Source organism: Sesamum indicum, linkage group LG9, assembly GCF_026168435.1.
Source record: "Sesamum indicum cultivar Baizhima isolate 11 linkage group LG9, ASM2616843v1, whole genome shotgun sequence".
Taxonomy (NCBI): Eukaryota; Viridiplantae; Streptophyta; class Magnoliopsida; order Lamiales; family Pedaliaceae; genus Sesamum; species Sesamum indicum.
This window is the reverse complement of record NC_142665.1, coordinates 25,129,251-25,155,210: the sequence shown is the minus strand read 5'-3', so window position 1 is coordinate 25,155,210 and position 25,960 is coordinate 25,129,251. Positions and strand designations below refer to the sequence as shown.

General features: G+C 38.3%; 4 protein-coding genes across 5 annotated transcripts; 1 reads left to right on the top strand and 3 right to left on the bottom strand.

The window, feature by feature from the left end:
• Window positions 1–732: 732 nt before the first annotated feature.
• On the top strand, window positions 733–3,313 carry LOC105177187 (seed maturation-like protein). Its single transcript, XM_011100240.3, has 5 exons — window positions 733–1,337; window positions 1,619–1,892; window positions 2,567–2,665; window positions 2,755–2,969; window positions 3,160–3,313. The coding sequence occupies exons 1-5, from the start codon at window positions 904–906 to the stop codon at window positions 3,233–3,235; spliced, it is 1,098 nt and encodes a 365-aa protein (XP_011098542.1). The 5' UTR covers window positions 733–903; the 3' UTR covers window positions 3,236–3,313.
• Window positions 3,314–4,036: 723 nt separating this feature from the next.
• Window positions 4,037–5,541, bottom strand: LOC105177186 (putative galacturonosyltransferase-like 10). The gene has a single exon (XM_011100239.3). It carries the CDS (start codon window positions 5,440–5,442, stop codon window positions 4,375–4,377), a length of 1,068 nt encoding a protein of 355 aa, XP_011098541.1. The 5' UTR covers window positions 5,443–5,541; the 3' UTR covers window positions 4,037–4,374.
• Window positions 5,542–6,909: 1,368 nt separating this feature from the next.
• Window positions 6,910–18,026, bottom strand: LOC105177188 (paired amphipathic helix protein Sin3-like 2). 2 transcript variants are annotated; one of them, XM_011100242.3, is made up of 24 exons: window positions 17,758–18,026; window positions 17,534–17,617; window positions 16,515–16,778; window positions 16,239–16,422; window positions 16,032–16,130; window positions 15,778–15,951; window positions 15,392–15,692; window positions 14,859–14,995; window positions 14,322–14,397; window positions 14,208–14,237; window positions 13,878–14,074; window positions 13,629–13,783; window positions 13,147–13,274; window positions 12,766–13,020; window positions 11,593–12,147; window positions 11,363–11,454; window positions 10,455–11,075; window positions 10,186–10,283; window positions 9,955–10,093; window positions 9,720–9,872; window positions 9,455–9,618; window positions 8,067–8,178; window positions 7,426–7,575; window positions 6,910–7,299 (listed from the first exon to the last, which is right to left on the bottom strand). In XM_011100242.3, the coding sequence occupies exons 2-23, from the start codon at window positions 17,611–17,613 to the stop codon at window positions 7,447–7,449; spliced, it is 4,143 nt and encodes a 1,380-aa protein (XP_011098544.2). In that variant the 5' UTR covers window positions 17,614–17,617; window positions 17,758–18,026; the 3' UTR covers window positions 6,910–7,299; window positions 7,426–7,446. The 2 variants fall into 2 exon arrangements, with proteins under 2 accessions (XP_011098544.2, XP_011098545.2); XM_011100243.3 differs by having other exon boundaries at window positions 13,878–14,071.
• A 2,027-nt stretch (window positions 18,027–20,053) lies between these two features.
• On the bottom strand, window positions 20,054–25,960 carry LOC105177189 (ABC transporter B family member 15). The gene is made up of 7 exons (XM_011100244.3): window positions 25,562–25,960; window positions 24,991–25,045; window positions 24,717–24,895; window positions 24,168–24,625; window positions 23,504–24,044; window positions 21,805–22,701; window positions 20,054–21,652 (listed from the first exon to the last, which is right to left on the bottom strand). The coding sequence occupies exons 1-7, from the start codon at window positions 25,817–25,819 to the stop codon at window positions 20,267–20,269; spliced, it is 3,774 nt and encodes a 1,257-aa protein (XP_011098546.1). The 5' UTR covers window positions 25,820–25,960; the 3' UTR covers window positions 20,054–20,266.

The following is a 25,960-nucleotide window of genomic DNA, read 5'->3' as shown; positions in this document are numbered from 1 at the left end:
AAAGTTATGGGACTAATCAACTCATCTCCATTATTAAAGTTTAAATTTATTAAAAAAATAATAATTTGGACACGATGTTGCTGCCTAGATTTAGACGGCGACGTCCTGGTCGACGACGCCTGTCACCAACCCAAATCTGGGTGGCAACATCGTCGTCGTCTAAACTGTGAGCACCAGTAGCCCTCCACTGGTACATATATGATATATAGTACTTACATATAAATTTGTATGTTTTATACATAATCGTTCATATACATTATATATATATATATATATCTAAATCTAGATCGTTTAATTTTTATTGAAAATCAAGAATTATTAAAAATTGATTAAAATCAACGAATCATAAAAGATTCAATATTTATTATAATAATAATAATTTATATATATAAGGGTATAACAAAAATTTAAAGAAAAAATTTAATGCGGTTAAGTAAAAGAAAATGGTAAAAGGAGTGTGTGCAATATTTTTTAAAAATATAGGTTATTTTTGTCTATATTTCCAACACATAGATTTTCAGCTGAATTTCTATAATACAGGGGTTTTTATGTAATTTTTCCTCTTAATTGTTTTTCTTTTAAATATAAATGGGGAAAATAATTAGAAAGTCACGCTCAAGAATCTTCTTCACAGAGTGACGTCAGTGACGCCCCCCATGGCGAATCCGTAATTAAAGTGGAAAGTGAAGTCCTTTAATTAATTCACCAAACACAGTTGTTAACTTCACCCACCACCCGACAAATTCCAGCAACAGAAATTGGTGGGCTGAGACTCCAGACGCAGATTACAAGAAGCTAAGGAAGAAAGCGAATCCTACCCCCAAACCCAAGGGCTTCGGCGTCGCCGGAAAGCCCCTTAATTCTCCTCAACAGATACCAGCAGGAACACTTACTAGTTTCTTGATGGCCGCCTCTGCAGCAGCCAGGGCTATCCTCTTCTCACGGGCCACCGCCGATTTATCTGTTAAACACGCCTTCTCTCCGCCTCTGTCTTACCATCTCCTTACTCGCCCCTTACTCCCCCCAGCCCCCAGGAAACGTTCCTCAATCACCTGCCTTATTTCCGGCGTCGACGGCGGTGGAGTTTCCGATGAGTTTGTTTCCACCAGAAAATCCACCTTCGGCCGCGAATTCTCCGTCATAGCTAATATGCTTAAGCGAATTGAGCCTCTGGACAATTCGATTATCTCCAAGGGGGTTTCTGATTCCGCTAAGGATTCCATGAAGCAGACGATTTCTACGATGCTTGGGCTTTTGCCTTCCGATCAGTTCTCCGTTACCGTTAGGGTTTCCAAACGGCCCCTCGATCGTCTCATAGTCTCCTCTATCATCACTGGGTAATTGAGATTTCATTTATCACTACATCTGTTGCATAATTGAACGCCCTGTTTGGATGTTTGTTCCTGCTGTCATGTTTTTGAGAATTCTATATTGATGAATCTTTAATTTATTTAAAAATATATCAGAACAATATTAATTGGCATCTTATTAGCACTTTGAAGGAATTGATAATTTGATTAGCACTTCTGGACTACCGGACCTTCAGTTTTGAGTTTGGAACATAGGTAGTATTATGCAGCTGAATGTTACTAAACTTTGTTCACTTGTTTCTTCATAGGTATACATTGTGGAATGCAGAGTATAGAATATCATTGATGAGGAACTTTGATATATCACCGGATAGTTCGAAAAGGTCTGATTTTGCAGAGCACAATTCGGAGGTGAGGTGGGAGGAGAGTGACAGTGGGGGAGGTGAAAAAGGTATTGGTGGTGGAGTCGAACTGCGTGCAGCGGAATTGGAGAGAATGAATCTTCAGAAATTCAGGGATTTGTCTCCAGAAGCATCAAAATATATCGAGCAATTAGAATTGGAGTTGTCCACAGCTAAGGAGGTGAGTGATTTTATTGGCAACATGTGATTTTTGCCATGTTGGGTACTTCTTATGTTATCAACAAATGTACTCGAACAGGAAGTTCAGACAGCCAATTTTGGTATTTGGTGGTCTGGATCATTCCACAACTTATGAAAAATAATACTCTTTGAAAACTACTCATGATCAAATATTCTGCAAGAAACCAATTGTTTTGCTTGTAAGAAAGCATGGATAAAGGCTATACTTTTTCACTCGCAAGTACAATTTCTAGTCTTGTGCTAAACTTGAGTTCCTCCTAATGTGCCTTTCTGAATACCAGGATTGATTTTCTCAGTTTCAGTATTAACTTTTAGCCTGTTGCTACCTTTTGGATTTAATTTCTGATCCTTGGATGGCAGTTTGCGAGTCCAATAAGATTTTAATATATTATTCTGCAAGCTGATATATTTTGCTACTCAAGCTCTATGTCTTTTTGGACTTCTTTGGATATGTTCTGGATCTGAATTGTGGGTTCAGGTTGATTCACTGTTAAATTAGGAGTTTATGTAGTTCTTTTTTATGAGTGAGAGACAATGTAGGTCAATTTCATTGCTTTGTTCTTCTGTGCTTGCTTCATGCTACATGGAAGTTTTTATCTGATGGAACTCCTTGTAGTTTTTATATTGATTGCCTCTCACTCTGTGTTTTCTTAGGAGCTCTGTGCCAAGAAACTGGAAAATTTGCAAATGGAGCATATAAAAAAGAGTAACAACAATCTACTGGAGTACTTAAGGTCCTTGGAATCGGATATGGTAATAACATAAAATAACGACATTTCTTTTTTACTTGTATATATATCTTGATTGTCACCATGAATCGTGGTATGGAAATTTTACCTCAGGTAACTGAATTATCTAGACCATCATCACCTGAGGTGGAGGAAATAATCCACCAACTTGCTCAAAATATACTGCAGAGATTTTTCAAAGAAGAGATGGCCTCTAATTGTGAGGGCGACTTGGCTATAAGTAGTATACAGAACTATCAACACAGTGATGATGAGTTTTCTGAGACCATTGGCACTTCACGGGATTATTTGGCCAAGCTGCTTTTCTGGTTCGTTACAACTTGTGTTTCCCTTTGGTCTTACCGCTATCATTTGTTCTCTTTCTAGTATTTCCTACTAAATCCTATATTAATTAACTGTTCACTGCATTATCGGTAATAATTAAACAAATTTTCATTCATTCCCTTTTGCTTTCTAATCCTTCCTGGATCCTGATTAGGATGCTGTTGTTTTTGGCAGGTGCATGTTACTGGGTCATCATTTAAGAGGCTTGGAGAACAGATTGCATCTAAGTTGTGTTGTTGGTTTGTTATAAGAAAAGGAAGTACAATGAGGGATGTAAATTCTTCTTTTGCCTTTTTGCTCATAATGCTTTTACATTTTATTTTGTCCATACATTTTGTTGTACTTCTGTTAATCCAAATAACTTAGAAGATATAAATTTCTTCTACTAATAAACTTATGGTGGAAAACTAGGGAAGAATCATGTCACCCACACAACAGTGTCGGCGTGTATTGTCCTTTGCCTAACAATTAGCTGTAATATGCACTTCAGTTTGGAATGCCCCGACAGCAGGATAGCCGAACCCTTCAATCCCATTTCGGATAGTAACCATCTCAATTAGCCACTTAGAGAAACTCATCTAATTTCACCAGAAATTTCTTTGAATTCTTTGCTCCTCCAAGGTTATATAATATCTTTGCCAGCTCTTATCTGCCCTTTTAAGACAGACATATGAGGGGGTTGGCCTAATTGACTAAAGTGAATATTATAATAAACTTTTAAGAGTACGGTTAGGGCCAAGAATACATGCTTGGTAGGAATTTTACTAGCCTCTTTTCTCTCGTTACTGTAAACATTTTGGTTAGCCAAAATGAAGGCTAATGTATGGATTACGCAATTACTTATTCCGCACAGAGCAGTAAATTATTCTGCTGAAGGCCACTCTGAGTGTACATGAATTCTGTAACCTGCTGGAACTGAGAATTATCACATTTGGTCAATTTTTTCCTCATCTGCCTTGCTTTTTGTGGACATTTTTTTCTCTATCTCCTAATTGCTTTTGAGTTAATTTTTTCTTATACTCCAGAACAGTTGTGTTGAGTAATGGCCACGTTAACCCAAAATAAAAACTATTTTATAGTAGAAAAGAGTAAACAATCATTTCAGATCCTTAACGTACTGACAAATCCAATTTCACATTCAAATTTCGTTTTGAATTGATTCCAAATATAGTGCAAAAGTTTTGCCAGAAGTAATGCCTCGTACACGGGATTTCCAAGAAGATCCTCCTTGTTACGAGAGATCGCTTTTGATGACAGTACATACAATGTCATCATCCTCAGCTCCATTTGTCTCCGTATTTTCATTTACAAAAGAATCAATAGAATGAATAAATGTTGCAGACAGTTGAAGCGGCATCAACTTCATATTTACTGCTGTAGCCGATGCTTTCAAAATCTGTGTAGTCTGTGTAGATCGTAAGGTGCCCAGAGATGATCGACAGGGCATGGCCTGCCATCATCGAGCCTCACCCATGGCTTCCCCTTCCCACTCCAATGCAGCAAACTAACCCCACCCGGATGCAAACTCCGGCAGCTATTCACCACATTATCTCCACCAAGCCCATGCTGATTCCACCTATGATCAATGCCTTCTATTTCTCCACCAAAAACCAACATGAACGGTGGCAGAGACCCCAGCTCATATATCCTTCTCTGCTTTTGTATCTCCATCCATCCCTCGATTCTCTTCGTGTAATCTCCTCCTCTCCATCTCCCCAAATCCATTACCATCACTCCGGTATTGAAATAACAAGGCTTCTTTCCCTCAAAAACCCTCGATAGAACAGGGTCAGCCCAGAATTCCTTATTGAAGTAGTTGGCGAAATTCGCATGGCAGTACTCTGGAGCTCCAATTACTCTTGAACCACCAGTTAAACTAGTCGACCACAGTTTCCAAATATCATCAACTACTACCGTATCAGAATCTATATAAACCACACGGCCAACACATGAATCAAGGAGCTCGGCCAGGTAAATTCTTGCATAGTTCAAGGGCTCCTCCAGCGCTGGACGAATAGAAGACGATATCAGTTGCTTGACTCGGCCTTCATTCTTGAAGGGGTAAACCTTGAAAGACAAACTTGGAAATGTGGATCTCACGACATCGCCAAGCTCAGAGGAAGCGGAAACAGAAGTAATGAAATGGAAATATACGTTTTCCGGGCAGGCTGCGTGCTTCAAAATTGAATGGACCGATGCAATTGAGCCCCTCAAGTATTTGGAATCAAGAGTCATCGCCACATGCACTAGTGATGGATCACACATAGAAAACGAGCTGCCCTTCACCGGATTCCGGCACTGATTTCCATTCACATACTTGGGAGCTTCAACGTATTCTGAATATAGATCGGCACTATCTGTTGAAGTTTGTGGAAGTACCCGAATCCCATCAGCTGAAGACAGAAGAAAAACAAACGTTGCCAAGATGAAAGATTGTCTACTTAGGCAAATCGTCATACTATGATTCAATCTTAGGATGTTTGTTCAAGGGAAGGAGAAGGATACAAGCAGAGGGGTGGTGAGAAATGCAAGAAGCCGACCACAGATTTTCTTCCTTAAAAAGTACGTATATAGACGAGTAAAATTTGGTGTGAAACTCGGCATAAAACGCGTTTTTGCTGGTGAGTTGATGAAATACACAAGGAAAGTTCAAAGTAGATTATTACAATTCCTGAGAATTGATGGGTTCGAGGAACCTGAATAAATGTTTGGTCCAGGCATCATCCATTATCATTAACCACATGTGACCACGTGATGTGTGCAAAGCAAAATTAGTTTTAACTTATTAATTAGCATTATTATGTTGAATATTTTGGTATAAAAGAAGACGTGTTTATGCTGTTTCCGCGACGCTTCTTTCTTTGGTCCTAAATTGAATACTGTGGCTGCAGAAAAGACATTCCTCTAAGAAATTAAACAATCATTTTATTCCATGTGGCAACACAATTTTCATCAAAATTATAAGCTGTATTTTTATGAGGATTCAAAAATACAACACCAGTGGGTCTTGGACGGTGGAGGTGGCAGAAGGCCAGGAATCTTTTTCCATCTATATATATAACCAACAAACAAATACATACAGACGTATATATATATATACACGTATAATCTATACGCATATACAGTAGTTTGTATTTGGTGATGAAGTTGGAACCATGGTATATTTGTGGTTGGCAGAAACTATGAGGTTCAAACGATTATTTTAGCGTTATATTTCTGGATAAAAAATTTCAACTTTTATAATGAAGTCGACAAATACTATGTCAAAGGTCAACTACAAAGAACTTGGTTATAAATAAAATTTTTTACTCAAATCAACTTTGATCGAATTCTAATAAATTATACAATAAATACAATACAACTTATCGTGTGTTTGATATATTATTTAAAAAAATATTTTATAATTGATTTAATTCTGCTAAAACTTGGACACAAGGATCTAAATTGTCAGGACCCAGAAATGGATTTTAATGTACTTTCTGATATAGTAGTAATAGTAAAAAGGGAATTACTGAATAAAAAAATAGAAAGGAAAGTCAGATTTATTCAATTATTATACGATGTTAATGAGTCAATTTTTTTCTGGAAGCTTGTAGTTTAATACCTGAAGTAAATGCTCAATGAAGTTTCGCCATTCTTAAATGGTGTGCTGCATGCATTGCAGACAAAACTCAATTTATATCAGCAACTAGCATCATATAAATTTCTAATGAAGCGCTTAATCTAAAAGATGAGGTCAGATACAGTGGGGGAATATACAACAAATCGTGACAATTCGATGAAATGTATAGTAATCCAAATTTCCAATCTCGTCCATATGTTTAACTTCCCACCGTGTGTTCACCTGTCACGTTACCAGATTCGATATGCTGATACGGTAGCTATCCATGCATTCGGTCTGTTTTCACAAGAAGAACACGAAAATTGCAAAGATAACTCTATACACATTCAAGAAAACATGTTGAGAAGCTGAATGTCATTCTGCTATGCCATTCTCCCTATCCCATTGTCTCTTACATTATCTAGCTGAATATCACAGCCAGAAACTCACAAGAAATCTATCACAGGAACAAACAGGAAAGGGCTATACTTACGCCCGTTAATGCAATACAATCAAATTAACACAGGACTCTACAAATTAACACTAAGGGCCAACCCTTACTATGTACAGAGCAATGGCGCATGTGCCATTGAATTAACCCGAAAAGATGATTCGATCCCAAGAAAGTCGCTGCTCCCTCATGGTTATTGACTCGTTGACAAGTTAATAAATAAAATGCTGGAGCGATTCTCTGAAAGGATCAAGTTCCATGACTGAAATGTGCCAAATAAAAGAGATTACATATATATGTATATACAAACAAAGAGAGAGAGATTCAAAAACTTCATTTTAGTTTAAAACACAAGTTGAAAAGGTGATATAAATGCACATACGCCTACCTCATGGCATCACAGAGAGGGTCATATATTGGCTGCCAAAAACTGGTGAAACCGTTGCACCCTCGCCTTTTCATTGCGTGAAGATCTTGCTGCTGCCTTTCTCCGCCCCAGACGAATAAAGTAGTCCTCAGTGTCTAGAACATATGAGATCTGAAAGCACATTTGTGACCAAGAGTTAATTTCCAGCAAAATAAAAGGACTATCTACCAACCAATTTGACTTTGTGAACGGCGTTTCTCCTACTTGTGTTTCACTTGATCTAGTACCAACATATTGCCAACAAAATCAACCTAAGCATTTTGAGCAGACAAACTAAGAATTGATATTGATGGCAGCAGAGAAGAAAAGAGAACTCAATTTATCATAAATGGCATGATATATGTGAATTATGAAAAATGGGCAATGGCATCAACTATCTAGAAGAATAAGCATCAGTTGACTTGATCCCAGTAAAAAGTAAACTGAACCGAAGATTTGGTGAAAGTTGGCTGTGCTGGTCGGCACGCGGGGTAGAGAGATACAGGAAAGGGAGGTTGTGGTGAAAGATTAATTGAAAGAATTATGGACAAGACAAAATGAGATACGCTAACAAGGCTAGACTACTTCAAAGCATTCCAACTAGAAGAGTACGAGAATTGTACCTTTGATGAGGCAGCTGCCATCTTACATTCCAAGCCATTCATGATCAGAACATTTTCTGTAGCCATATACAGAGCAGTGGATTCATCTAGATTAGCATACTTGGACATATTCCTGCACGTGTTACAAGTAGATTAGACAATGAAATACATCAATGTAATCGTCGTTCAATAAGTTAGTCAATCATATTTGATATTTTTTGAAATATTGAGCTCAGAAGAAGAAAACTAGCAAAAGGCCCGCTAAATTAGTTTGTCTTATACTCTCACTTATTACGGTCCGACCGTAGCTCTTGCTGCGGGATGAGTAAATATTAGGCAAGCTAATACGCTAATATAAAGCACTTGAAGAGCGGAAAGCTCCTCCTTATTTAACTGACCTAACCTCAGCATTCACGAAGAATCGTACAAGCCAACAAATAAGGCAAAAAACTTTAGATCCCCTTGTCTTATTCTTATTAATTACGGGCCTACCCATGCTCTAGCCGCGGGATCAGTAAATATCAGGCCAGCTAATACGCTAATGTAAAAGCACTTGAAGAGCGAAAGCTCCTCCTTATTTAACTGACCCAACCTCAACATTCACGAAGAATCGTACAAGCCAACAAATAAGGCAAAAAACATTAGATCCCCATGTCTTATTCTTATTAATTACGGGCCTACCCAAGCTCTAGCTGCGGGATCAGTAAATATCAGGCTAGCTAATAGGCTAATATAAAGCACTTGACGAGCACAAAATTCTTCCTTATAACTGACCAAACCTCAGCATTCACGAGGAATCATGCAAGCCAAGAAGTACGGCAAAACACTTTAGATTCCATTGTCTTAATCTCATTCATTATGCGTCGACCCCAGCTCTTGCTGCGGGATTAGTAAATATTAGGCCAGCTAATACGCTAATATAAAGCACTGGAAGAGCAGAAAGTTCTTGCTTATTTAACTGACCCAGCCTCAGCTTTCCACGAAGAACCGTGCAAGCCAACAAATAAGGCAAAACACTTAACAACATCACCAAAATCAACAATATTTCAAATTCCACAGGACATTAACTCACCATACATGTCATTCTCGCCGTAACACAATTTTGGAATTACAATAAATATAATAATGTCAAAACAAGCAATGAGATACGTGTAAATAATTGAATAATAAGCGTGCACACGTATTGTCATTTCAATCATAGAAGTTTAGTGAACAAAGAGGTAATCCAGACAGAACTACAATGATACGGTGTGTGCATGGGCGCATGGAACACAAGTGCCGCGTCTAGTCATCTCCCTGCCGATTACATTTCCTGATATTCTAGTCACATAATGTCAACTTTTACACGTTTCTTAAAACAAATAGACTTTCTGTGTTTCAAGTTGTTTAATAGGAACTTATTACAATACCTTTTCAGCATAACTGCTGACGATTCCTTTTTTCCATGAACAACTGAAAGATAATCATTGTGAAGATACGATGCAAAATTAGGATCTACCGAAACTGCAACAACCTCGGACTTCTCATTTCCATCGTCCATCAATTGGATAGATAAGCGGGTAGGGGAAGATGTCTACAACAGGCATGGAAAAAATTTAGCACAGCAAAATTCCGAATAATACATGGCACGAATTAAAGAATTAATAGAAGTATTGTGAATTAAATGGAACCTACACATTCAAGCCGGTAAATGTTCTCATCATGAAGAAGGACATGGACATTTTCATAATAAACTGAATCAACATACTTCTCTGGTTTCCTAGATTTTTCATATTCATACAATTGAAGCAGCTTACAATCCACCTCATCACTTGAAACGGTTTGGAGCTGGCAGAAGAAGCATAGTATCAGAAAATGTGCCAACCGAAACTGAGAACGGATGTGTAGAACAAGTTATTAGAAACATTACCTGTTTGACCAACTTATATATTAACTTATCCAAAGTGAATAGCACATAGGACTGGTTTCCAATCAAAGACCGACAATCATCTTCAAATTTTGTATTGTCAGAAGATCCATCAAGTAAACTAAATAAAGCACTCATGAACCTGCAAAGGATATGTTTATGCAAAATAAATAGAAAGTAATATAACTTCCAAGATGTTCCGAAACTAAGTTACGATTTACAACAGTAAACAACCTGGCATAGGGATCAGAACTTGAATCCTTTGTGGTTCTCCATTTTGATTCACCAGATATTGAGTTCACCTTGGCTGATAATATTCTCTCATACAGTGTCTGCAAGATGGAAAAGACAATTATGTAACAATAAGGGGAAAAATTAATAATGCTATTGAAACATCTATCCAGACAACAGACTCACTAGATCAGTAACTCAGAAAGAATAGCCACTACAGCCAACATAAGCAAACAGAAAACCCCAATGCTAAAAAACAATCAGAAATTTACCTGATGGAGCCTAAATAGCACGTAAAAGGTGTCATTTCCATAAAAAACACGTCGACCCTTTTTCTCATCACCTACTAATGGGGATGCCACATGCTTTGACAGAGGTTTACACGTCAGCAGAAACCGTTCAGACTGTGGCACCGATGCACCATCTCCCCCGTTACAGTGAGCTTCACTAGTATTCTCGGCCTCACCTTCACTCTCAGCTTTACCATCAAGGTCATCATGCTCTCCGTCTTCCTCTTCCTCGTGCTCTTCACGTGAACACTCATCGGCAGCAGACTCACTGCCTGAAACATCTTCTCCAGCTTCAGAAATATTTTCACTATCCTCATCATCAGCATCAACATCATTTTCACCTGCAGCATCGGCACAAATCTCTTCATGACCCCCCATTTGACCTTGCATCCCTTCACTGCTACGATTTTTCTCGGGCAAGGCTTGCAAATTGCTGTCCTGATATGCACCAAAGTTATCTTCAAAATCACCATTAGGGGACAGCTCACCTTCTTCTTTCTCGTTTTTACAAGGATCAACAGAATCTTCATTGTATCCAGAAAGTCTAGACCCTTCTGCAAACTCTCCATTTGTCAATTGATTCAATCTGGATGTCTCCCCACCCTGTTGCACACAAGTAAAACAGATTAATACCTGGTTTATAGGTAAACAATCAAGACAGGATGATAGCCTTCTCCAACCCCCCCATGCTGCATTGTAAACACCCACTGACAGATGCGCTCAACACCCAAATATAAAGAAAAAAGAAACTTAGAAATGAAGAAAAAAAATGAAGAGATGGTGGTGCAAGAATAAACAGAAAAAGAACATAGAATAAAACCATACCAAAAATATCCTAGTTCAGTCAGAAACTGAAATCTAGGAGTCAAGACAAATGCAAGAACTCGTACCTCTGAGGAAAGGATATCTTCCATACTAGGCTTGGCTTCATTGGCTTCCTCAAGGGGACCATTAGTTGTTCGAGAAGGATTTGCACCACGCCCTTGAATTTCAAAATAAAACCAATTATGAAAATAAAGACACTTTAATAACGCGAAAATCAACACTTAATGTAATGAAAATTTATCAAAAAGTCAATAATATTCACAAATGAACCTTCACCATTCTCCCACATGCGTACCATGATTAACATCTGGTCCAGCAGTAACAGCTAGGTCAGGGTTGGTTAATCTTTCACCAGAAGCCACAGCTCCGTCCTTGGCAAGGGCTTCCACATTCATGAAGCCAGTCCGGCTGAAATTCGGTCTTTGTGGTGATGTATTAGAATCACCATTGCAGCTGGACTTTGGTTGCTTCAAGTTTGTGATAGTAGCATCGGCCTTGGGACTGCCTTCACTTTCTAATACACTTGCTGTGGTGCTTTTCGCTGTTTTACGTTTAGAGACACCATCGTCTTCATTAGCCTCTGAACCATGCAGCCGGGCATGAACACCCAGCATCGGCTCAAGAAATGTTGTCCAGAACCTCATAACTTTATTCAATTGATCTTTAGTGGAGCAGACCTCTTCACACGAATACTTTATAATCTTAAAGACGTCTTCGTGAACTTCACTATCGGCATATTCAAATTCCATGTTTGGAATGACCGAATGTCTACTTCCAGCAGCAATACTAAGAAGTACGTCATCCTCTTTCTGCCTTTTCTCCTTGATTTCTTTGATTTCTGCCACTAGGGCTGTCCACAGAGAGCAAGAACAAACATGAGAACTAAAAGATAATTGGAAAGGAAGGCTAGGTACCTCATCTCTTTCCAGTGGTAACTTTTGGAAAACTAGCCACCGTGATCCACATACCAATAACAGAGAGCTAACTCTCATGCATGACTCAAATTGCATGTTTTCGGAGGTTATGATACAACTAAAGATGAGATAACAAGAAAAATAAGGGAGATAAGTCGTGCAGTGCCCAATAATGGCAACACGGGTAGAAGTCACCAGATGATAATAGGTAATATTTTTTTGGAGAAGTCTAACGACTACCAAATAAAGGAAGACAACAAAATGAGAGACAGTTTACACTTAGATGCAGGAATTAATACAGGGAGTGACTTCAAGGACTAAGGTAATACAAGTCATGCAATTGCGGCAATGACAAGACAAAACACAAAATTCAGATTAATAAACATGCACGAAGTCTCATCTAATGAACAATCAAATGATACTAAAACTAGAGGCAGGCTGTTATACTACAAAAAATGGTAACTCAGGATATCAAAGAAAGTCTTAAAAGCCAGGGAGATGGTCAGGAACATCTAAACAGCTGCTATCATATACAGCATTGGTGCTTGACTTACATTTTGTGCTCAAGTTCTTTGAGTCTTGTTGCTTGAAGTAGAAGCTGCGATGATCAAGAGACTTGTAATGGTTCTTAGAATATATTTCAGCCCACACTTTGTTAAAATCTGAACGACACTTCGTCCATTCCTCCTGCTTCTGCTTCAGGCGTGTCAAGATCACAGGTAAAGACAGAGATGGATTTTTACGCAAAATATCCATCACATCAAGACCATGGTCGCCATATAAGCGTTCAATGCATCTTAAATTGAGAGCTATATGAAAAAAGAGAAAGGACCTCATTGATCAGTTTGCATGTCATTTCTTGGAAAAGACAATAAACAAGGAAGGTGAGAGAGCTTCATAAGGCAGTATTAAGGCAGAAACCAATCATCACAAACCTGTGAAATGGTCCTCAATTCGTATGGGACCATCTGAACCAATTGAATTATTATTGATACTGTTCAAGAGTTCCTCTGCTCTCTTGGCAGTTGAACTGACGGACTCCAATAACATGTCCAGCTCAAATCTGAATTATCCCAAAGGGTATACAATTAGCAATGCCTCAGAGTCTCAGACATATCCCCTTGAGGAAACTCTATAAAACAAATATGGCAAATTCAAAAATCAACAATAAAAGAAACATCACTTTCTCAAATTTGAGTATCTCACAGTAACCAGAGTTCCTTACTTCAATAAATTCTATGAAATCTGTCAGAACGTGCGAGAGGTGAGGATAAAGTTTTTCAGTCAGCACGATAACAAATAGTAGAGCATGAACAACAATTGCTGAGGCTTGTCCTTTTCCAGTAAGGTTCCACATGCTTTCATGAAGGAGTGGACAAAAAATACACAATCACAAAAGGTTGACCAGGAAGTATACCTATCATCTTCACATCTAAACAGGCTTTCTTCATACTGGTTTCTCCGCATGTGTTTAAAAGAGTAATCCTCACTACCAGATGTCACAGACACCCAATGATCATTTAGAACTTGAGCACCAAGCTCTGACCTCTGGCTTGCTGAAGATATTGGATACTGAAAAGGCAAATTTGTAATTGTTGAAATTTTCAGATGAAAAAAGGAATGTTCCCTAACAATGTTTCTCAAAATATGTATTGAGAATCCTTACATCCTCAGGAAGAAGGCGGTAACTGGGGGTGCAACGTTGACAATTAGAAAGGTCAAGTTCTTGAATGGACTTTCCCCAGTACTTCAAATTGTATCTATCCTTCTCTTTACCTCCTTCCACTTCACGCTTTTGTTCTTTCTCTTTGTCATCTATTCTTAAGGCTTTCGAAGAATTCCCTTCATTCCATAATGTTTCTGCTATTTACAAGAGAGATGAGTCAGATCAGACATTCAAAAGGGATGGGGCTGGAGTTGGGGTAGGCAACAGCAGTTGACAAAGGCACCAAAAAAGAAATATTCATAACATCATCTGGAACAGGAAATTACATACTTTTGCCCATAACACCAGCTAGAAATCCATCTGAAAATAGCCAATCTGTTAGAAACGAAAAGAAACAAACTAATGAAAAAAATACAACTTCACAAATACAAAATCACCACCTACCAATTCTCTCACAGCGTTCTAGAAATTCATTGAAACCCTCCATAAGATCTGGATACTTCCCTAGTAAGTCAGCAACCTGATTGAACATCATATAAGAAACCCCATAAAACGAACAAGTTCTAACAGTGTCAAATAATACAAAGATCATCCTGAACCATTGATCATGATAATATAATTGAAAAGAAGGCAAGGTAACAGCTACAAAAGAACCACTTTCAGACTACCAACTGAAAGAATAAATTTGTTGTTATTCAATAGGAAAACAATGTCTAACGATGCAACTAGAAGCATAATTAAGAATTAGTAAGGTTGATAACCACACAGATGAAACCAAAACAGAAACAAATGCTACTGTTGACTGTTCAATACCTAAAAGCTCCAAATGAAATGTCAAACAGTGATAATAGAAAGCATAATTTTCATATCAAAGTCTGTTAAACAGATGAAACCAAAAACAGAAACAAATGCTAGTTTTCGAAACCTAAAAGCTCCAAATGAAATGTTAAACAGTGATAGTAGAAAGCATAATTTTCATACCAAACTCTGTAATTCCTTTCTCGTAATAATTTCTGTGCTGTATATGTGAAGACATTTTAAGAATGCCTGGTAATCATCTGCACTGCGTAACCTTTCTTTGACTTTTTCACAAAAAGTGAACTCCTGGCTGTACATACCTGGCAAGATCAAACATGAGTAAATTTTAAAAGGCATCACACCAAACACTCAGACATGCAAGATGCAACTAAGGTAGAAATACAGAGGCAGAAAGATATATTATGCAACACAGAGGAAAAAACCACTGCTCTCTATTCACTTTTTCCTCCTTTTTGTATTTCCTTTTCTTCTTCTGTTCTTTTTTCCTATTTCTTCATGTTGTGCAATGATCACACGGTATTGTTGAAGAAAAATTGCCAGTCAAGTAACCAACTCCTTCAGAAGAAAATTGAGAAAAAGACTAAAATAATATCCCGCTTCAAACATTTTAAAGCAAAAGGGCGGTTTGCTCATAGCAAAGTAAACCAACGGTTCACCTACATTACCACTGGGAAACAGGGGCACTTCATACTCACTTTTCAATGCATCTTTATCATCATAGGAGGCAAAATTCGAATTGCCCCCAAAGTCTTCAACTTTCCGAGCAGACTTCCTTTTATCAGAAAGCCTATGCATGCTAGTGTCTCCATTATTCTCAGTTTCAGGATCTCTGTCCTCCTGATCACGGTTTCTCCTATCCCTGTTTTCCTTTTCGGGGTGCTTCTTCTGCTCCTTGTGCAACTTCATAACTGTTTTATCATCATCCATATCTGGACGTTCGACACTAAGATCCCTTTCTCCATTGGGGTCAATAACCCTGTCTCTCCGTGGTCGTTGCTAAAGTTTATAGGACATACAATAGTTAGATGTAAGCAACAAACAGAAAAGTGCTGTCCAATAAGAATAAACATGGAGAAAGAACCTTATCTATTAGAGACTGCCGCATTGTGGGCAAGGCGGAGCTCCTCTCATCATAGCGAGGAAAAGAATGACGACCAAAGGACGGATGAGGAGCTGAAGCAGTAGCTGAAGTATCTGGCAGAAATCTGGTGAATTCATCAAGCAGATCCGGATGGTCATCAAAAAGTGCTGCAACCTGATAACAGATACATCAAAACCTAATACTTTAGAATGAACAACAAAATTATATAGACTGATCACAGGCCAGATGCATACCTCTTGGTAGACCTCGGTTATTCCCTTGTGTTCCTTCCGGTACATATTCAAGATGTCTAGGAAAGATTTGTAAACATGGTCATCATTTTGAAAACGTTTCTGCAGGTGAACAAAGCAAAGGACTTATTTTTTTTTTTAATTGTTGTTTAACTTCGTCTGGAACTAAATTCAGAACCTTTTACTATTGCACAAGTAATAAAACTCCACCTTAATTTTATTGACAAAACTGATAGCCTCTTCAAACTCAACAGTTCTTTTTGGTGGAGCCTCTTCCTCATCGCTAAGGGTAATTTCATAACCCTTAGGCAAGAATGTGTTAAACCCAAGGATTAAATTAGGATGCCCTTTAAACAATTCCTTTACCCTTGCTATGACGCCGGCAGTATCAATTCTGCCAAAACAGATTGGGAAAGAGTTAAAGAGAGATGTTTCCGTCCACTTCTCGGATGTACAGGTTCCTCTTACCAAGAAAGATTAATTTACCTTTGAGCCTTGAAATCTTTCATGACATCAAGGAACCTATCATATTTTTCCCTTTGATCTTGAAACATGTCCTTAACTTGTTTCAAATAACTCAATGCATCATTAGTAGTGAGCTTCTGTGTACTACCAGCAGCAACACCCGCACCACTGCCACTGACTCCTGCACCACCACCATTACTACTACCGCCGCCGCCGCCGCTTCCTCCTCCTCCTCCTCCTCCTCCTCCACCTCCACCACCTACAGGAGTATGTGACGGTCCATACCTTTATGAACATGAGAAAGTAAAGATACAAATTAATACCACCATGGGTTGATTCAAATAACTGGAATTGGAAACAGCTGTAACACCGCATGCAAAAAGTTTTAATTATTCTTGGTTCTATCCCTTAAATTTAATTACATAATTCCAACAGACTCAAATTGCAAATATTTACCTTTAGGGTTTGGTACCAAACTCCATTAATACACCACTACCAACTACGACCTCATCTCCACTGAATGCAGCCAAAATAAAACTGACAGACTTAGTTGGCTCCAGTGGCATTTTCCTAAAACTCTATCCACAATCACCAAACAGTGTGTATGTGTGTGTTGGGTTTGCGGGGGTTGCGGGGGGGGGGGGGGGGGGGGGGCGAAGAGACCAAAGAAATCAAGGCGGTGCGGCACATAAAGATCCAAATTTTATTTCCCTTATTATCCCCGTAACCCTAGTCAATACAAGAAATTAACCTAATTCCTGTTTACTCTGGTTCCAATTCCTGCAACTGCTGCTAATGAGGCCACCTAAAGAGGCTCCTGATACATAAAAAAGTGGGTGTCGGACGTTTCTGATCAAAAAGATTTTATCAAACCCAGTTGATTAACTTGGAGTTGTATCACAAAACCACTCTCTGTTTACATGACATACTAGACCACGACTAAACAATGAAATCACACAACATCACGGATAAAAGACCACAAGTAAATTACTCCATGTTAAACCAATTCCAGATGCGTATGAACTGAAAAAAGAGCTTACGATTCCCCCCGAGATGAAGAAGAACCAAATGGCCGCTTAAATTGAGGGTTCATATACACCTCATCCCGCAATCGCTTCATCTCTCTACAAAAAAATTAACGACTTCAACGTTAACAAGGTGAAGAAAACACACCAGAAAAAACAACCAAAACAAAACAAATTCAAAAATACTAAAAGAGTAAAACATTCTCTTTTATATCTCCGAACAAAAGAAAAAAACTAACCTTAGCAGCCTCCTCCCTTGAGAAAAAGGGAAAAGCGGAGAACAGATCTAATCTATACAAACCAAGCAGGAACCGGAAAATCGTCCGGATCAAACTAAACTTCAGAATTTGGATAAATCCTTTCTTCTCTATTCAATTTTGTCTGCAACAACAGGAAATGAAGTTCCGAGAGATAGACCAAAACCAAGAGGTAAATTGTTGAGAGGAGAAGATGTTTAGTGAAGTTTTATGTGAAAGAGGAAATGTTTTACTCCTATTACGTGACCCTCCAGTTTTTATATTCATCCAAAATTTCGAAACTTTTAGGCTTTTTTGGTGCTGAAGCGGCTGCTTATGGGCTTCCAACTCTGTAATAAAATACATCTCTCCAAATGGATTGGGCTCTAACTCCTAAAATCTCCATCATCATTTTCTAAGCCCACCCAAATTGAAATTTCAGCAATATTTTTATGTTTTCTCACTTTTTATGATGAATATCAAAAGTTGTAAATATTTACTCAAATGAGAGGCAAAAACGGGGAGACAACAAGTAGAGGAACGAAATTCTTGTTATTGTAGTACAATGACTTTTGGATTGGTGTGGGCGTTTTCAATTGTGCCGCTATAATTTTTTTACTGCAGTTATTTACTCGAATTATGAGATATTTTTAATAATGAACGTTATCTAAAAAGATAAAATAAGAAGAAATAAAACTTCTTGCTATGATAGAATATTCAGGATTTGTGTATTCAGAGTTCAGTGATTCGATATTAATAATGCATGATTTCAGGAGTAATTTGTGGATGAACAGATTATATCTTCATCTTAACAATAAATACACGAGTGTTACTTAAAAGTTAACTAATCTTGTAATGAATAATACTTTACAAGTTTGTCGTTTTGTAATAAATCAAACAGGATGTGATGTAGTGATAATTAAAGAGATTGTCTTTAATTGTTGTTAATTCATTATTTAGTGATGCTTTTAGGAATATTTAGTTTTAGCAATCAGGCTAGTCATTTTGAGGAGTGAATTTTTTTTTCTTTTTTCTTTTTTAATATTTATATTTTACCCAATTATCTCTAAATCCATATATTAATCATTTCATAACGCTTTATTTGAAATTTTTTCAAATAAAAATTGAATTTGAATGCGAACCAAAGCAGATTTCAATTCGGACCCATTGGGCTTTTCAATCCTATAAGTGTTTTGGACTGGCCTTTTAGGTCTAGTGATCCGTCCAGGAATAATCTATCGTGCTATCACTTGATATATCAGCCTGGTTTGCATCAATTTCCAGAAACCTATAGCCCCAATTACACCTTGACGGACGTGTGAAGAAAGCCTGTATTGATATTTTCAATGAAAAATCTGATTCAAAATCCAAAACCTCTCCAATAAAAGCGGAGTTGACGCGAATTCAACTCTTGGGAGCGTGTGTGAGTGGGTATGTACGTGGGTTAAAAAAAAAAAAAGGAATTGACGCGAATTCGACCAATTTGATTGAAATGTTGAATTTTTTTATTTTATTAATGATTAAAGTATACTCGATAAATGCAATTAATTGAATTAAACTTAAACAAAAAAAATAAAATGAAAAAATCAATCTGAACTAGTAAAAAAAATTAATTGAAAATTATTGAACTGAGAATTATTTACTCTAACGAGCATAAATAGTATAAATAGATACATAAGCATAGCATTGGCCTAACTCAATTGACGAAATTGGGGTTCCATGGCTCTAAGGGAGTGTTTGCAAAAAATTCTATTTTTAAAGAAATGATTTTTGTAGAAAAAATTAGAAGTTGTAGTAGAATCAAAAGTGGGTAGTGTTTGTAAAAAGGGTGAAAAGCAACTAAATTGGATAGTATTTGGAGAAAAATCTTTTAGAATAAACTTAATTGGTGAAAGATTTTTTTGTCCCGATGTGTTAAAAAGATACTATCTTTTTACTTATTATTTCGCTTGTTGTTTGTCACTATTAATTATTTTTTCACAAAATATCATAAATTTTATTTCGATTATAAGTATTTCATATTTATATTTTTAAAATATTAAAAAAATATATTTAATTTAATAATGCTCCCAGTAAGTAATATAATTATTGATTTATACACAATGACTAAAGTTGCATGATTTCAAAAAATAATTAATCATAAGTGGGTGTTGATTATATATGTTATGTGATATAGATGAATACTATATGCTTTTTATTTTTATTGATAGTTATTAGATATTGATGGTTGTAATCGACTTATTAAAAAAAATGATTGCTTACACTTGAAAGAATTAAAAAATAATAATACATAAGCATAGACAGGGAACTTTGAAGATTTGTAAATTTTATATGTACATTTACACATACCAGAAGTACATATTAAATTAAGAATTTTCCAGAATATTACATTCACCTTACTATCCAAAAATGGTTAAAAAAAAAGGGTTTGAAGGAGGCCTCAAAATCATCAGAATCTCACTCACATGGATTCAACTAAATGTTAAAGGCCTGAGAAAAAGTAGGCAAAACATTAGTTAATTGTCTGGTTGGCGGCTGGAGTTCTCTGTAGATTAACAAGTGAATAGTATGCTCCTTTTGGCCCTCTAGCCAGCAAGGAAGAATGAGTCCCTTTCTCAACCACTTTTCCCTTGTCCAAGACAGCAATTGTGTCACAGTTCTGTATGGTACTCAGCCTGTGTGCAACTACCACACTAGTTCTTCCCACCATCACTCTCTCAAGCGCATCCTGTACCACTTTCTCCGACTGCGTGTCCAACGCACTTGTGGCCTCGTCTAGTAACAAGATTGCAGGATTTTTCAGTATGGCACGAGCTATTGCGATTCTCTGCTTCTGTCCGCCGGATAGCTGCAGTCCTCTGTCTCCACAGAATGTGTTGTAGCCGTCTTTTAGTCCAGCGATGAAGTCATGTGCATTGGCTGCTTTGGATGCTTCAATGATCTCAGCTTCATCGATGTCTTCTGATGCTCCGTAAGTGATGTTCTGTCGTATGGTACCGGCAAATAGTGTTGGTTCTTGGCTAACAAGTGCAATGTGCTTCCTCAGTGACCTCAGATGATATGACTTGATATCTCGTCCATCGATTTTCACCACGCCTCGTAATGGATCATAGAATCTTTGTATGAGGCCTATTATAGTTGATTTCCCTGAGCCACTTTGTCCTACTAGTGCAGTTGATTTTCCTGCCTCAATGTAGATGGAAAAGCCTTTGAAGATGATTGTGTTTGGTCTAGCCGGATAGGCAAAATCAACATCACGAAGCTCGACATGGCCGGTTAGCTTATCGGTCTTGTAGCCGTCTGGATCTTCTGGTTCGATCAAGGAATACCGATCCAAAACAGCAAAAACGGATCCTACTGCATCTGCCCCTTTGGCTAGATCATTGGTCATAGTTCCAGCATCGGCTATGACACGGCCCGTGCTCACCAAGATCATGAAAGTCTGAAATAGAGCCTTTGCTCCAATGAAGCCCTCTGCTATAAGTTTGCCACCATACCAAAAGTCTAAGGCCCAAGTGCATGTCATGAGACTTTGGGAGGTACCGAGCCCAATGCCTGCGAACCATGACTGTCGTATGCTTTCTTTTTTAGGCCCTTCTTGGGTTTTCTCAAGCATTTCGAGGATTCGAGCCTGGGAAGAGAAGGCCGTCACAGTACGAAGATTGGAGACGGCTTCTGCTGCAAGCTTGCTACTCTCATCTTGAGCTTTCATTGCCTTTTTCGACATGTTCTTTAGCAGGACGCGCTTGCAGTAGTAGCAGATGATGATTAGGGGCTGTACAGCTATCATTACTAAAGCAAGCTTCCAAGCAATGGCAAGACCCATCGTGCAAGCTATGGTTACTGCAGAGAATGTCTGGATGAGCAGTGCCATCCGATCACCTACCAGAGACCTCACCTGTATTAGACATCAAAATACTGTTACACTCATATGACGATAGCTGCACAAATTGTTTTTCTCCTATGAAGGCTCCTAAGTTTTCCATGTTTCAAATGGCAGAATGCATAATATGTACTAGCATATAATTGAACTGTGGCTAGTGAACATACCACATTGGCATCTTTGGCTAGTCTAGAGCATACAGCACCCGTGGCATTCTCATCCTGATCGAACCAACCAATTTCAAAAGTAAGCATCTTCGACAACATTCTCTCTCTGATTCTCTTTGTCAGATGCTCTCCCATTGCAGCAAAGTTGTAGTGTTGGCAAACATTGATCAAGAGTGAGAACACAGCCAACCCGAGAAAACACAACGAATATATTTTTATCTTCTCCTTGATCACACTATGATCTTGTTGAAAATAAACTGATATCACCGATCCCAATGCAAATGCATATAGTGGCTGAATAGCACCAAACAATATTGCACTTATACTACCCATCGTTGCTTGCTTCCACTCTGGCAAATTCATAGCCAGTAATCTTCTAAATGAAGGCTTCGAGAAAACTTGATCACTGAACACGATTGTCACATCTACTCCTCGGCTTGGTGCAGCCGAATTGGCTGAACTGGACCGGCTGACTATTGAGAGCCGTCTGCTGCTCGTGTTGTGGATGTCGTTGTTTGTTAGGGATGCTGGTCCAACACTATTAGGAGTGGTGAATTCTTTGGTTTTCTCAGTTTGTTGGAGGCGAACTAGTGAAGAGTAGAGGCCATTTTCATCTTGTATAAGCTCATCATGTGAACCCATCGACATGACCTGGCCGTTTTGGACAACTGCAATAAGGTCAGCATTGCGGATGGTGGAAAGACGATGGGCTATGATGATGGTGGTGCGTCCAACGGCTGCCTTGTCAAGAGCTTCTTGGACGACTCGTTCAGATTCTGAGTCAAGAGCACTCGTGGCCTCATCAAGTAGAAGAATTTTGGGTGCCTTGATTATGGCTCTAGCTATTGCTATTCTCTGCTTCTGGCCTCCAGACATCTGCACTCCTCTCTCACCAACCTGCAACCAGACACATTTTTCATTTACCACTAGCAGCTGTTATGCAATTATCACACACCAAAAATCATCAAAACAGTCCAAAACTCTTAGTAATATCGAATAACTATGCGCAAACAAAGTTAATCACCATGGTGCAGTTTTCACTTTCCTACAGGAAATAAAGACAACCTGTCGTTTTAGTACGTGGAATTATGTCAAGTCATAAACAAATTTAGTCAAACTAAATACTTAATTAGATGACTAATGAGTTTGGTGCAAAAGATTGCTCATGTCTGGCTGGAAGACAGATCATTTACCGATTCCTAAAATCCAAAATTCCAACTAATGAAAAACGGACGTGAAGAAACAGTCATCCGGAGAAGGTAGTATGCAAATACTGGAACTTTGTGCATGCACATATTTTGTGGAGTTCATGGGTTACACACTGATTATTAGTTTTAACGTGGCTGTAGAACCTCTCCAGATTAAGATATCCTACATAAACTTTGGAAGGCAGAGATGAAGAGTTGATGAGGTTCCACATTTAGAGAAAACAGGAGAAAGTCATCATGTGTTGCACAAAATAGGACAAATAGTTTTCAATACCATACTAATGGTTGTCACTTGTCATGGTGTCTCCACTTTGTTAATATGTGGAGGCATATAACATCAACAACCAAAAAGAAACAGTAGGTCTTCAAGGGTCTTCCAAAACAATAAAATCGAAATACAATAATGCTGTGAACAACATAATCTTGAAATTATACTTAGTGAATGATAAGGGCAGAAGGCGAAAAGCTATAGGCCAGGCCTGAAAATTTACCTGAGTGTCATAACCTTGAGGCAACTGAGTGATGAAGTTATGAGCATTAGAAGCCTTGGCAGCCTCTATGACCTCTTCCATAGATGCGTCTTCTTTGCCGAATAGTATGTTCTCCTTAATTGAGGTAGCGAAGAGAGCCGGCTCCTGACTAACCAAGCCCATTTGTGACCTTAGCCACTTGAGTTGCAACTTGTCGATGGCTACTCCATCAAGGAGAATTTCACCACCAAGTGGATCATAAAATCTCTGCAACAGAGCAATCACTGTTGACTTTCCGGATCCACTTCCACCCACTAATGCCACAGTCTTTCCTGCCGGGACTTTCAGATTAAAATCTTCGAAAATTATGCTTTCAGGTCTCGACGGATAGGCAAATTCAATGTGTTTAAACTCAACTTCTCCAGATACATTCTGTAGTATTTGGCCTTCCACACTGTCCGAATCGATTTTGGGAACTCTGTTAATGACTTCCTTTATACGTTCTGCGGCCGCACTCGCTTCAGAAAAATACTTCACATTGGACAAGCCCGAACCCAGTGATCTGTTCAACAAAAATATAAAGAGTTCAACTATACATATAGACAATAGGAAAACGTTGATTATAAACATAACAATTATTTGACAAGACGTGCTGTAATGGACAGAGGGAAAGAAGGATCCTTACAGTCCACCAATAGCAATTGCAGCTCCAACAGCAAAAACGGTGCCTCCTTCAGCGCCATGGTACATGACCAATCGACTGCCATAGTAAGACATGAAGGACCAAATTGCAAAGACAACACCGTTGCTGCCGATGGCTAAACCTTTGGCTAATCCTTGCCTCAGTCCCAACTTCACAGTCCCCTGAAGAGCAGCAGAATATGCAGCAATAGTCTTGCTCTCTCCAACAAAGGAATAAACCGTGCGGACGGAAGAGATGGCTTGTTCTACTATTGCACCAGCTTTGCTGTACTCGTCCCTGACTTTTCTTGCAATGCTCATCAGAGTCCTGCCGTACATCAAACCTGGTATGAGTAGGAATACTACAAATGGAAATCCCACGATTGCTAATCTCCACAACATGATGAATGCCGCGATATAGGATCCAAAGAACGTCGAGAGATTCATGATGAAAACCGGAACCTGTTGGCGAGATCAAGAATGTTAGAGATGTAATCAACCTAATGAAAAGATATATATTTTTTTAAGATAGAAAGAATGTACTAACTATAACCTTTTCACTAATGGCGTCCTGAATTATTAGACTATCACTGGAAACACTTTCGATGACCTCAGCCGTGCTGGTTACATGCAAATCAAAGTAGCCGACGTCTTGCCTCATTACAGCTTTCAAGTATCTTGTCCTTAACCTTGAAGCTTGTCTTTCTGCTGTTCTTGTCCAACAATATCCCTCTGAACATCCCAAAAATATTTAAGCAAGAAATTGAAGCTGAAGTTCAAGGTAAGAATATTTACAACGTTTTAATACAAGTCCGAGAAACACCTACCAAGAAAACAAGCGACCCATTGCGCGCAAGCCATGTAGCAAAGAACAAGTGCATTCTGAATCCCAAGAAAAATAATTAATTAGCCACAAATAAATAGCCTGGAGAAGAAAGCTTCAATAAATTGATTAAGATCCTCATCGATCATGCTGCCAAAATTTGTCAAGACTACTCCTACACCAAATTAATTGATCATATGCTACACGGAAAATTACAAACACGAAAATCAAACCCCATAAACACGAAAAATACAAAGTAAAAAAAGGAAAAATAATAAACTAAACAAACAAATGCCCTCTTGGGTTCTACCATAAAACCAAAACAAACTGGAAAAAGAAAAGGAAAATTTTGTAATGATTATTGTCTGAATAAAGGGTGGCTGCACACTTGACGAAACATTCCCCCCCACAAAAAAAAAAGAAAAAGAAAGAAAAAATATATAAAGAGACGACATGCCATAACCATCTCTTTCCTAGTTTGAAAACTGTATTCAAGGTAAAAAACCATAGCAAGAAATGGAAAGTAAACACACTAAACAACAAAATGTACATCTACACCAAAAAAGAGAACCAACCTTGTTGATGTTGTGACTAAACTCATCAGTCACTGAAGTCTGAGAGTCTCCGAAGCTGTTCATCAGCTTGCTGGTAACCAGCAGCATAGCAGGCATGGAAACCCCATCACCGAACGCACCCAACAATCCCAGCCCCATCAACAACGTATCCCAACCATCCGCATGCATGAAAATCAAACGAAAAGAAATACCACTGCTTCTACTTCCCTTCTTCTTCTTCTTTTGTTTCTGCTGATCCACATGATCACTACCACCCATGTCACCCCTCCCAGCGCCCCACCAGACTCCAAAATTTCTCCGCTGCAAGTGTTCGTGTCGTTTTTTCAGCACAGAGCAGTTGGGAAGAAAGCAGCACTAATAATTCTTTGCCTTTGGAATGAGAGAGTGAGTGAATCATAT